The sequence below is a fragment of the Hesperophylax consimilis genome, chromosome 1 (genome assembly GCF_061612785.1).
Source record: "Hesperophylax consimilis isolate HC1 chromosome 1, BYU_Hcon_1.0, whole genome shotgun sequence".
Classification (NCBI taxonomy): Eukaryota; Metazoa; Arthropoda; class Insecta; order Trichoptera; family Limnephilidae; genus Hesperophylax; species Hesperophylax consimilis.
This window is the reverse complement of record NC_142836.1, coordinates 10,363,737-10,376,293: the sequence shown is the minus strand read 5'-3', so window position 1 is coordinate 10,376,293 and position 12,557 is coordinate 10,363,737. Positions and strand designations below refer to the sequence as shown.

Here is a 12,557-nt window from a genome sequence, read left to right as displayed (position 1 = left end):
TGCGGGTGCAATAAAATGAATGTACATTTACTTTTGCTGTAATTGTTTACTTTTTAAATATACTTATAAACAATGGACTGAGGTAGGAATTAGTGATTTAAAAACCTTTAGGGGAAAGATCTTTCAATAGAAAAAAAAGATTAATTAATTATATGTGTAAATAATTAGATAAATAATCTTAAATTAAACAATATTGTACAACCGGCTACAGAATACGTGAGGACCGGTAAATTAGTTACATACATTAGCGATTTTATAATATATAATACCCATTAGCAATATGTGTTAATATTTCGTATTCTTTTATTCTTCTACTTCTGGACTCCTAGAGCCCCCTCTGGTCGTGACGTTTTTTATTCTTGAGCCCCCGCATTCCAAATTTCAACGACTTTAAAACACTTTAAGTTTTTCTCTTGAACAATTTTTTAAATTCCCTTAAAAATATATGTTATTTTTGGAGATAATATCTATACGTTTACAATAGTTATATGAAATACCCTCGATAAAAAAATCGCAAAGTATTCTCCGAAAATTATTTAAAACACATTTTCTTCTATTATTTAATGTGTTATATTTATATGAAATAATTCACAGTGTATCTTTAAACGCAACTTAGAAAATTTTCGAGAGATTTTTGCTATACTGTAAACGAATTGTGTTTTATTAAATATTTTCATAATTTTCGCTTAATTACAATATTTTTGATGTTAGCGCGCTGCCTCCATAAATAAACCATTCTCGCTCTGTCTAACATTCGTATATCTCCCTTTCAAACCATCTTCTTCTTCTTTTTAAACGCCTTCTACGGAGCTTTAAGATTACCCGCGTATAACATTGAAGAACACTAGGTAAAATGTTAGCATCTCGTCACTAATGTTATAGTATTGAACCAAAGTACAAAGATAGGTCCGTGACCGCACTACATTTTCACTCCATTACTACATTTTCACCAGTTCCAATCAGTTCTAACGTGAATGTGGACCAGGGTTTTCACTGCTTAACATAGATAAACCATTCACTGCATATGTTCTAAAATACACAGAGATGACGAGATAATGAAATTCCCTTACTTACGAATCCTATGATTTCAGAGGAAATTTGGGTTTCATTTGTGAGAAAATTAGATATATACTTTTTATACTCTTCACAGAAATACTGATTATTATTTTATACTAAACTTCACTCAAAGGAAGCAAAAAAAGTTTTGTAGAATAAAAGCCTTATAATCTATACAACAAAACTTATTTATTTTTATAAAAGAAGGATGATAATTTGATGAAACATGGAACTCAATGCATACGCGGACGGTTCCGATCTAGCATTATTCTGCCTCGTATGGGTGATAAACTCTTCTCCGTAACATTGGGACAGTTACGGCATGCAATACATTCTAGATGTGTACAGCTCGCAGTTACTGCTCTGTAAAGGAAAATCAATCATATTAAAAAGTGCTTGATTTTAGAATCATAAGATCACTCCGACCACCAAGATAATTGCCCGCAGCAAATTCAGGAACTTAAGAATAATTGGCATAAAAATTATTCCCTTCTACATATTTTATGATTCCATGGTAACTCCTCAAAATGACAATTCAACACACTTTTAAAAGGTGATATAAAGTCATTAAAAGTGACGAAACAAAAACTAGGTTAATTTTTATTTTTTTATGTGACACCTCACAAGAGTGTCCCTGCCTGTGCAGTGTACAGACAGGGGAACTATGTCACCACCCGGTTGGGCGGCGTTGTGAGGCGGAATAAGGTAGGGGCTGTAGGAAGGGATTTGTTAATGCGGGCCTTGAAGAGGCTCGGATTATAGGAGGGAGGAAAAACAGATGCCGGTAGCTCGTTCCACATACGAGCCGACTTACACAAAAACCGAGTCGTAAAAACGGCCCGTTCTCATGAAGCCAACGTCAACCGTGAACGGGTGTTCAGTTCGTGTCCGTCGAGTTTCGCGCACATGCACCGGTGCATCAGGAATCAATGCTGCTAGCTCCTTGGAGCAGGCTCCATTGAAATACCTGTAGAACAGACACAGCATGCCTACATTGCGTCTATGCATTAGAGAAGGCAATCGGTCTGTTAACAACGGATTGTCAATCAGACGGATCGCTCTCCTTTGCACAGATTCAAGCAGGTTTATCAAGTATTTTGGGGCACCAGCCCAAAGGTGGCTCCCAAATTCAATAGTTGGGCGGACTTGAGACTTGTACAGGGTCAGCAGCTGGTCACTGTTGAAGAATCTCCTAGCCCTGTACAAGACGCCCAACTTTTTGGAGGCCTGATTTCCTCGGGCTTCTATGGATCCCCGATACTTGAGCTGGTCTGATATAGTAACTCCAAGCATTTCAATGGAGTCTTTATTGGGGAGAGTGCTCCCATCAAATTGCACCAGACAGTCATTGATCTCCCTCTTTGCCGAAATCAGACACGCTTGGGTTTTTGAGACGTTGAAACTGACCAAGTTAGCCTTACCCCAGGCACGAACCATCTCGAGGTGGTGGTCAATTTTTTGCTTCAAAACTTCCCGATCTGTTCGGACATCATAGGTGGAAGGGGGCCTGTCAAAAAGATAACCCTCGTGAACGGTGCTGTCATCAGCGTAGCAGTGAATTGGTGCACATTCAACGAGATCGTTGATGTGCAATAAAAACAGCGTCGGAGACAGCACAGATCCTTGTGGCACCCCCGCATTGATTTGGTGCGGTGAGGAAGAAGAGCCGTCAACCATGGTTTGAATTGTTCTTCCCCTCAGAAAGTCCGCAATCCAACTATGCAGGGTTGGGTGGATCCCATACGATGGTAACTTCCCGATAAGAGCCCGGTGCCAGACTCTGTCAAAGGCTTTGGAGATATCCAACCCAACGGTTTGAGTTTCACCAAAATGTTCCATGTACCGCCCCCAAATATGCGTCACATATCCGAGTAGATCGCCACACGATCGGTTTCGACGAAATCCATATTGCCGATCGCTTAGGATATTGTTATTCTCGAGATATGTGAGCAATTTGTTGTTAACCACCCTTTCTAATACCTTCGAGAGTATGGAAGTGATGGCTATAGGGCGGTAGTTAGAAGGGTCGGAGCGGTCCCCCTTTTTTGGGATTGGGTGGACGATTGCCTTTTTCCAAAGATCTGGCACCTTTCCACCTTTGAGAGAGAGCCTAAATAATTTCGCGAGCACTGGAGTCATTTCTGCAGAACACCTCTTGAGGACCAAGTCAGGTATTCCATCCGGCCCACTGGCTTTGTCGACTTTCAGCTCGTTCAAGACTCGGAGAACCTCTCTGTTCCGGATCTTTGGTTCCTCCATTTGAAAACCGCAGTGCGGAATGGAAGGGGGAGTCTCTCCGTTATCTTGAAGAGTTGAGTTTTCCGCGAAAATTTTGCCTAATAATTCAGCTTTCTCGCGGGCCGAGTTAGCCAGCAGACCATCAGGCTTGGTCAGAGGTGGGAAAGTGGTTCTGCAGAAATTTCTTCCGATCGAGCTAGCAATCATTATCGATTAAATAGTTACATATGTAACCTATTTAACCTAGTTTTTGTTTCATGACTTCATAACTTTATAACACTTTTTATAGGTGTGTTGAATAGTCATTTTGATGACTTATCCGGTCATTATATTTTATAGTGTCTATATTATATTATATCTCTTTAGGTTGTACCTCTAATGCATGTACATAGTTTTATTTTTATTTTTAGATATTATCACTTGACCTGCCACGTGGTTGATATTTAGAATGTTTTATGTTTGTTATTTCTGTTTTTATATTATTATTTTATAATGTGCATATATGTGTACGTCTTTATGTGTTTGTATGAATTGATGTGTTATGTATACATATATGTCCATAAGTCCCTTAATTAAAAAGCATAATAAGTTAAAACACCCATAAACAAACTACTAAAAAGTAGTTTATATTGGGACTTTTCTCTTTTGTTATATTATTATCTCTTTCTTATTATGTGTATACATATATGTCCATACCTCCCTTAATTAAAAAGCATAATAAGTTAAAACACACATCAATAAACTACTAAAAAGTAGTTTAAAGGGACTTTTATCTTTTGTTATATTATCTCATTCTTACTGTTGTTTTATTTTTCTTCTGTAAATAAAAATAAATTGTTAACCATTCTCAACTTGCCTTATTCCTTTATCGGTTATTTCCATGCATCCTGCTATATTTAGATGCTGCAGAAATTTATTGGATTTTGAAATAGCTAACATGCACTTATCACCCACTTGTGGAATACCCTCCAGGGAAATCTTCCTCAAGCGTTGAAACTTTTTCAATAAAAGTATTATGCACGAATCTGATAAAAACGTACAGTGCGATAGATCAACTTCTTGTAAAGAATTCTGATGAAGTGTTAATGTTTCCAATGCCCCTGTTGTAAGCCAACTGCATTTCGCTAACTTTAACACTTTCAGGTTGAGACTGTTTAATATAATAGGCTGCAGTGAGGTGGATGTGAGATTCTTGCATTGGCTCAAATTAACATTCACCAAGTGACTGTTTACATCCAACAGTGGTACCAGAAGTTCATTAGTTAAAAAACTACTCTTGACAAAATTTAAAACTCTCAAATTGCAGCAGGAAGATGACAACACCTGAAAGTAATTCAAATGTTAAAACACTAGCTAATAGAACATAAGATTGAAATTTTTTTAACGCGAATTTAAACGAAACATGTTTATTTTATAACAGAATGAGGGATGATCTGCCATCAAATGCAAAAAATAGGTACCTGAGTAGGTATGAATAATGACTTAATACATGAAACATTATTAGAACTTCTACAGCCTTGCAGTTTCAGTAGTAAATTCTGATATTTTTTTCACGTAAACATAAACACATTTATATAAACATTCCGCAACCTGTGAAACTGCTCACCTTGAAAGATTTATCAGGGAAGGAATGATTGTTAATAATTTTCAATATTTTCATGTTATTAAAATACATGTCAATCAACGCTAAAAGGTCTTTCGATACACACCTCAAGTTAAAGCAATCTTTTAACTTAAGCATAGGTAGGATAATGGGTACAAATATATCATTCCATGGGATGTCTAACAGGCTGATTTCTTTAACCATTTTTAAGTAATAAAGGTGTAGTGATGGTGGAATAGAAAATATCTGCACTTATATTAACCCATAAACCCCAAGACAACACTTTTTGATATTCATCTCTTTCCTCCCTTTATTCTTTTTACGGATATCGTAAATAAACCATCTACACGAATATCAACGCCATGCATTATTTGGCATTCCCATAATAATATTTGTCACTTTTCAATCACTTGAATCATAAATAAAATCATGTTATTGATATTCAGAATGACAGCTGTCATCACAAATAAACCACTCACGCTGTCGTTTGTCAATGTTATTTGCATAGATGAAGATATCCGATCATAAATTATGAATTTCATTATTCTGAAAAATAATATATAACTTGGTAAGGGTGACCATTGTTTCTTGCGCGTCCTGGCACTATTTATACCTCATGTAAAACACATCGCTCTTACCATTTTTAATTTTGGAATAACTTAATGAGTAAAACCTTAAATTGTAACATTTAATTATTGAAGACAATATTAGCGATTCTTCAACGAAAATTTGAAGCACATCTAGGACATGAACCTAGGACCCTTGCCTAGCCGGGGCACAGCTCCGAGATGTGACCGTATATTTTTCTGATTTTTTGTTTCAAATTCGCTAATATTATCTTCAATAATTATATCAAATCGAATGGTCTAGATGTGATTTATGTTACATAAGTAAACGGTGTCAAATCAGACGTGATTTAATATTAAAATAATTATCTTATTGAATTTTGGGGTGTTATGATATCTTGCTCTTCCTTCTCCAGGAATTAATGACCGTCTTGCACTGTCTATCGTTATGGGAATTATGGCAGATGTGTAGATTATGGTGAAAAGTGTGTTGATTCGTGCATACAAATACCTCACAAATCACTAAAATTTCAATCAGCAATTCAATATCGGTTAAGATATCGTAGGTATTGATTTTTTATCTGCGTAATATCTTACTAATGTCATATTACGTTAAAAGAATCCGTAAATGGCATCTTTATAAATTTCTGAGTCGGTGTTAATCACGTAGGTAACATCTGAATAATAATAATATATGGTAATATCATGGGTGTAGAATCTCCATACACCTTTTATATTCTGAATGAATTCAACCCTCTAATTCTGAGAAAGCCTAGTATTAATTAAGTTCTATTAAAATACACTCTCATCTGGTGATGTTTACTAAGACTGTCCTACGCTTCTCTAAAATTTGAAAAACGTTGAAACCAACAACGCTCAACGCATTGCTTAAAAATCTTATTCGTAGCTTGTAATAATGTCCAACATTTTCATATCTACAAATACACACGGACCTAAACAGCCCTGGACAGAGCATTAGTGCGATTTTGTATGCCAAATCTAGACGAGGGGAAATTGCCTGGCAGCCATCTTGTGTGACTAACTTTTGAACTGATTTGTATGCAAAGTGGTGCATAACGAACTATTATTATTTTAATTTTTGTGTTCCTTATGTAGTTATAACGGCTTATTTTTTTACATTAAAAATTTATGTTGGTTTTGGTATTTTTCATCACTTTCCCCTAAACTCGCAACTTCAAATCGTTTTCGAATTCCTCCGTCCAGGGTTTTTTAGGTCCATGCAAATACACGATGAATTTTGTCTACCAGCAACATAGAAGTAAATAATATCGTGAGTGGAATATCTATGATAATATCTCTATGACCAGCAATGGTTTTCAATCAGAATTTTTCAATAATGCGAATCAGAAAAGAAAATAATTAAATATCCCAAATTCCTATTTTTTTAAACATGCCAAATTATACAGTTTCATTTGTGTTGGATGTACTTTACAAATTCGATTAAAATAAATACACGCTAGATTGCTTGCACATTCTTCATCTCCAGAATCGACAAACTTAGTACAATCCTTAGATATATCCTTAGATGAATAAAAAGAAATATAATCAGTACTATTTAAAAAAGAATACCTATATAATAAATACACCACACACACTCAAGTGCATGTGAGGTTCCTCTATTTTCTCATGAAGAGTGAAATAACCTAAACATACCCTAAGATTATTGATAACTCTCAAGATTTTTGGTTATGAATTCAAATATACGAGAAAATACAAATCGCGCCTTTGGTGTCTTACAAAAAAATAAATAATTACAAAAAGTGACTGACAGCAAAACTTCAGAGAATACAGAATAAAAAGTAAAACAACCTGTTTGTTTAGTTGCCGCAATTGTTACTGATTGTTTCATTGTTTGTTACATTGCGAACTTCATGAGCATTCACATGCGCAGTTTGGCGTTGTTTTAAAATACCATAAAGTGGCCTATTAACTAATATCGGGAATTTCTTATTAATTCTTGGCATCACTGTCAATATGGCCATCTTAATACAGCCTTTTGTTAGTGTTTTCTGAATATGTTTTCTTAGATAATATCCGATAGTGAGCAGTTCGTTAGTTTTAATCGAACAAATTTATTCGTTGATTTATTACAAGCGTTTTTTTATTGTGTGACAATTCGTTAACTGACGACAGGTTTTCCCTGCTTGAAGTGGCACCTTGTAATCGGTATTACCGGGAAAAAGTACGTGATCCGGGATACGTTATATGGAATTACACATTGTTTTCCTTTTCATTTAAGTGCAAAATCGATGGTTCTAAATATTTTTTAAGTTTTTTATAATGCTGAATCAGTGTTTAGGTTTATATTATGATTTGGAGTTGTTATGAGCGCGAATACATTGTACAACGTAAAATGTAGAATCCACAAGATGGCTGCCGACGGATGCTTACATGCCCGTTATGAAATTACAGTAAATTCGTCATACTGGTTTGTGATAGGATACTGATTGAAGTGCGTATTTTAATATTATTCAATGTTTCGCTAGACTAAAAGTTCGATGACAATATCAAGACTAAATAGTTTATGTCAACAAACAATATGATGTGCCGAAAAGTGTGGTGGGGAAGTTTCATTATGACTTTTGACATTTGAAGTTCGTAGCACTTTCCTGTATGACCCGCTAGAAGGGTGTTACAATGGGAGAACCGGCTGTCGTCGGCCGTGAAGAGTGGACGAAATGGATTCTCGAAGCCATAAGAAAAATACGCTCTCAAAAACAACGTCCCAGTGTTGAAAGGATATGTCACGCGATTCGTCAGCACCATAACTTTCACGAGGACGTTGTAGGCGAAAACCTGGACTACGCCGTTAAAGCTGGTTCCGTATTAAAAGTGTATAACAAGGGACAGAGTTCTTACAAAGATCCCGGAGGCTGTCAAAGCAAAACATTGAGAATTGGCAAGGGAGTAGATCTGTGTAAGATATTCTCTCGGTCTGTGCGGGAACTGGGGGAGAGAGACGGCTCCAATGTAAAGGCAGTGGAGAAGTACTTGTACCAGACCTACAGTGTGGTGCTGGAGGAAGGTGTCGATCTGAAGCAACTGCTGCGGATAGCTTCCAAGCGGGCCATTGCCCGAGGCTTTGTGACCCAACATGGGAAGGTGTACAAGTCCACAGATCGCCCGCTCACTGGGATGTCACCTGTTTCCACCCCAACAGCTAAATTTAAAAAGGAAAAGAAGCGGCCGACTTTGGAAAGCACCGAATCTAAGGTATTCCTTTTGACATTCACTATTATTTATTATATTTAGGAATAAGCATGATAAACTGATGAAAAAACTTTTGTGTCACTAAATGTTCACTTTTTAATTTCCCTATACCCATTTATAATCCAATTTATGAAATTTTATTTATTCATCTAATTGCTTCGGGTTGCATTTATTTGTTTTCTATCTTTTGCCAACAGTTTCTACAAGAGTAATGTAAATTATAACAACATAACAGAATTTAGTGCACCACATGTGCGTTATCAAACAATGCATTTTGATTGCTTAAAATCAAATATATATAGGTCGACCATATCAACATAAACTTTACCTTGACCTCTAGATTTTGATGACTAAATATCATTCTAGTATACTAATTTAAAGTAATATACAATAACAATAATTGTGCTCAGTTTGTGGCTAATGTTGGAGAAGGTCAAGATTTAAATCACATTGTTACATTGATAAACAATACAAAATAGAAACACTTTATTAATAGCTATAAAATTTCCCTAACCGTCGCTCTTCATATTTGCGTACTCAATGCAAGTTATTAATCTGCTATATGTTATATGATTACCTACCTTAACTACGTGCAATTTGTCCACAGGCTTGATAATTTCACAGTCATTTTTATTTGTTTTGTTCTGTGACCTTGATGGAATACAAATTGACCTTGATTAGCCCAAGTAATCTGAACCGTTTACAATTTTGTTTATAGGTCATACAAACAGCCTTACTAGTTAACATCTCTTAAATTTTACAAGACTAGTAAACAACCGTCTAAGTATGGTAAACAGTAGTTTATCCATCATGTAAAATTTAAAAATCATTTATTAGTAAGACAGTATGTGTTTATGTTAACCTTGTAAAATTAGGAGCTTACTAACATAGAATTATTTGAAATGTTAATCCAGATCAAAATAAACAAATTGCTATGTAAAAATTAAAAATAGCAAAGACTTCATACTGTTGAGATCGGACATTTTGTATTTTTATTTGAGGTTCTTTGGTCTGGACATCGTAGAATAGAGCAGTGTTGAATATCATATCGTCGGTGTAAGTCCAATACCACATTCAAGAGGAACAAAAAATATCTAGAGATATTATATCTCTGTCAAGAGACACTTTAAAAATATTCAAAAAAAAAATACTACTGTCACTTAATTAATCTCACAAATATCCTTAGTTTTCCATAACTTCCTTTCTTTTTTAAAATTTATTATATTTATATATTATCCTTCACTACTATCAAAAAAAAATACTACAGCAAACATACATTTATGTACAATGAATTATTTAAGTACTAACTGACAACAACATTTATGTACACTCCCCTTCCATACACAAGCAAATGCTTTCAATGGAAGAGTAGTAAAAAGACCCAAGATGTAAAATGAATTAAGTACCATGTAAACATATTATTAAAAATAAAAAATAGTTACAAAAAAAAAAAAAAATGTGCACTCTTGCTTGCTTATGTACTGGGGATGGTTCATTCATGGTTATTGACTTAATCATAATACAAGCAGTATATTACTAATGTACCCTTATAATATAATGTTTCATCTTTTTTATATTTAGTCCTTGTATACGTATATCCTTGAAGTGATTTTTCATAAAACTGCTCTGTACAAATAATCAAAATATTATTATTATCCTGTACCGATACAATCATTATCAAATCTTATCAGACAAGGTTGCACAAATCCGATGCGTGGATTCTATTCTATTCTATACTGCCGTGGTAAGTAAAAACACAATGTCTTCCGTGAGACTCTCTTTCACTTACCACGGCATTATATGTGTACCGCTTTTAGCGTCATTTAAACCCTCCATCTTTGTTTTAAATGATGAATGCAACAGAAAGAGAGGTTACGACAGTTCTCAGTGGCACGACCCTATCACCCTATAGGACATTTACATTTTGTGAATGGTCTATATGATGAATATAATGCATTATATTCAATGGTAACCGGTTAAAACAGAAGAGTGGCAAAACAGAATATGAATAAAGAATAGGTTAGGTTAGTTATTTGATTATTTGTTTTTGTTCTTCAATGTTCTGTATTGATGTCCAGGTGGCGTTGGCCCCCCTGCAGCGCGCCATGCCCATCTGCTCGGAGTGTCTGGGCACGGAGGCCAGGAACCCCGCCGGAGTGCCCGAGGTGCTGAGCTCCTGCAGCCAGTGCAAGGCCAATGTCCACCTCTCCTGTCTCAACCTCAAGGACTTCCAGCTAAACGCCCCTATCTACAGGGTAACCCTTTAAATTATGCACATAAAGAGTATGTGTGAGACTATGTATGAATGCGGATGAAGCAAGGAGTGTGCCAACCAAATTGTGTGACAGTCTTACTCTCTGCCAACCCCTTCATGAAACGGGTGTCATGATTAATGGGTTACCATCACAAAAATATTATATTCCAAAATTGTTATTCTGATATTCTTTGTTCTGTATTTTATTATAAACTAGCTGACGTGTACCTGGCATTGCTCATGGTTATGAATTATTTTGGAGTAAATTTATGAGATTGTTAATTCTGGAATTTAAGCTTTAGCCAGCATTAGCAATGTAAGCGACCGAAAATATAATTTTTACGATTTGATTATAAAAATCGACTTTTCTATAATTATAATATGCAAGTGAAAACAGCCTTATTGTGTCTTTGTCGCGTGATGCACACACGCTGACAGTCAACAAGTAAGCATGTGAATGAGATGGCAATATAATCATATACTTCTTTACCCATAGGTAATAATATAATTTTAGTCAGGGAATCTTTATATCTTAATAAAATGATAATAAATTGTAATTTATATAGTATGAAAAATTAAATCAATCCTCAGCCATATTCTGTCAGAAGGTTGGAGTATTTCCACTTTGCAATAAAATCCAAATAATTGGAATATATCTGAACGTCTCTGATAGCTAAAAACTGTTTTTGAAAGATTTATTTATTTATTTTATTGATACACGATTTAGAGAGTACTTGTGGTTTTTTGTGATATTTCACCCTCCATGCTAGGGATGACCCTGTGTTATGGCGGGTGAATTTTACAGTTTGCGGACATAGAATCTATACATTACTATAATATAAGAAAGAAAAATGATGTATAGCTAGTTTGGGTTGCAAGAAGAGGATGGAGAAGTTAGAGAATTATAAGAAGATGAAGAGACATTATTAGTGTTATTTGATGATGAAAGTCGCTTTCAAATTTTGTTATTAGAAATATGTAAAATGTTAGCTAAATGTAAGAAAAAAGTAAGAGTTGGAGTTAAAGAACGAAAGAAACGCCTGGAAGAGGAAGAAGGAATGAAAATGACAAACCATTTCCAAGAAAATATTAAGTTGTTTTGGAAGGAAGTCAAAAGGTCCCGGTGTGGCCCTGAAACCGGAAGCATGAAAGTGATAAAATCGAAAGATGGAAAAATGTTGACGAATGAGGAAAAAATAAAAGAGAGATGGATGAAGTATTTCGAGGAAGTCTTTGAAAGCGAAGTGAGTGACATTCTAGCGGCGAATCAGATATGAATGATGATGGACTGAATGTTACCGAAATTAGCATGGATGAGATAGAAAGATCAATTAAGTGTATGAAGAATGGTAAGGCTGTCGGTTTCGACAATATTGCTGCTGACTATTTTAAAGGAGGTAGCCGTATAATTCTCACATGGTTGTGCAATCTTTTTAACCAATGTTTAAATGAAGGTTACACGCCTTTAGATTGGAGAAGGGCAGTGATCATGCCACTATACAAAGGTAAAGGGTCACGTATGGAATGTGGGAATCATAGGGCTATTAGCCTGCTAAGTTCAGTTGGCAAGCTGTATGGTAGAATTTTGATTGGAAGGGTAAGAAAGGAA

The 12,557-nt window shown here is 35.3% G+C and overlaps 2 protein-coding genes across 4 annotated transcripts in view; one reads left to right on the top strand and one right to left on the bottom strand.

Annotated features, from left to right (window-relative positions):
• Nucleotides 1-1,271: 1,271 nt before the first annotated feature.
• LOC149426266 (uncharacterized) lies at nucleotides 1,272-5,380 on the bottom strand. Its single transcript, XM_089636289.1, has 3 exons — nucleotides 4,901-5,380; nucleotides 4,151-4,617; nucleotides 1,272-1,419 (listed from the first exon to the last, which is right to left on the bottom strand). Exons 1-3 carry the CDS (start codon nucleotides 5,099-5,101, stop codon nucleotides 1,290-1,292), a joined length of 798 nt encoding a protein of 265 aa, XP_089492415.1. The 5' UTR covers nucleotides 5,102-5,380; the 3' UTR covers nucleotides 1,272-1,289.
• A 2,000-nt stretch (nucleotides 5,381-7,380) lies between these two features.
• The window catches only part of LOC149426265 (uncharacterized), a 29,706-nt gene continuing 24,529 nt past the window's right edge, over nucleotides 7,381-12,557 (top strand). For all 3 annotated transcript variants that reach the window (XM_089647789.1, XM_089647692.1, XM_089647628.1), the window contains exons 1-2: nucleotides 7,381-8,697; nucleotides 10,773-10,949. In XM_089647789.1, coding sequence (XP_089503915.1) covers nucleotides 8,122-8,697; nucleotides 10,773-10,949 — 753 coding nt within the window. In that variant the 5' untranslated portion in view covers nucleotides 7,381-8,121. The remainder of the gene's footprint in view (nucleotides 8,698-10,772; nucleotides 10,950-12,557) is intronic.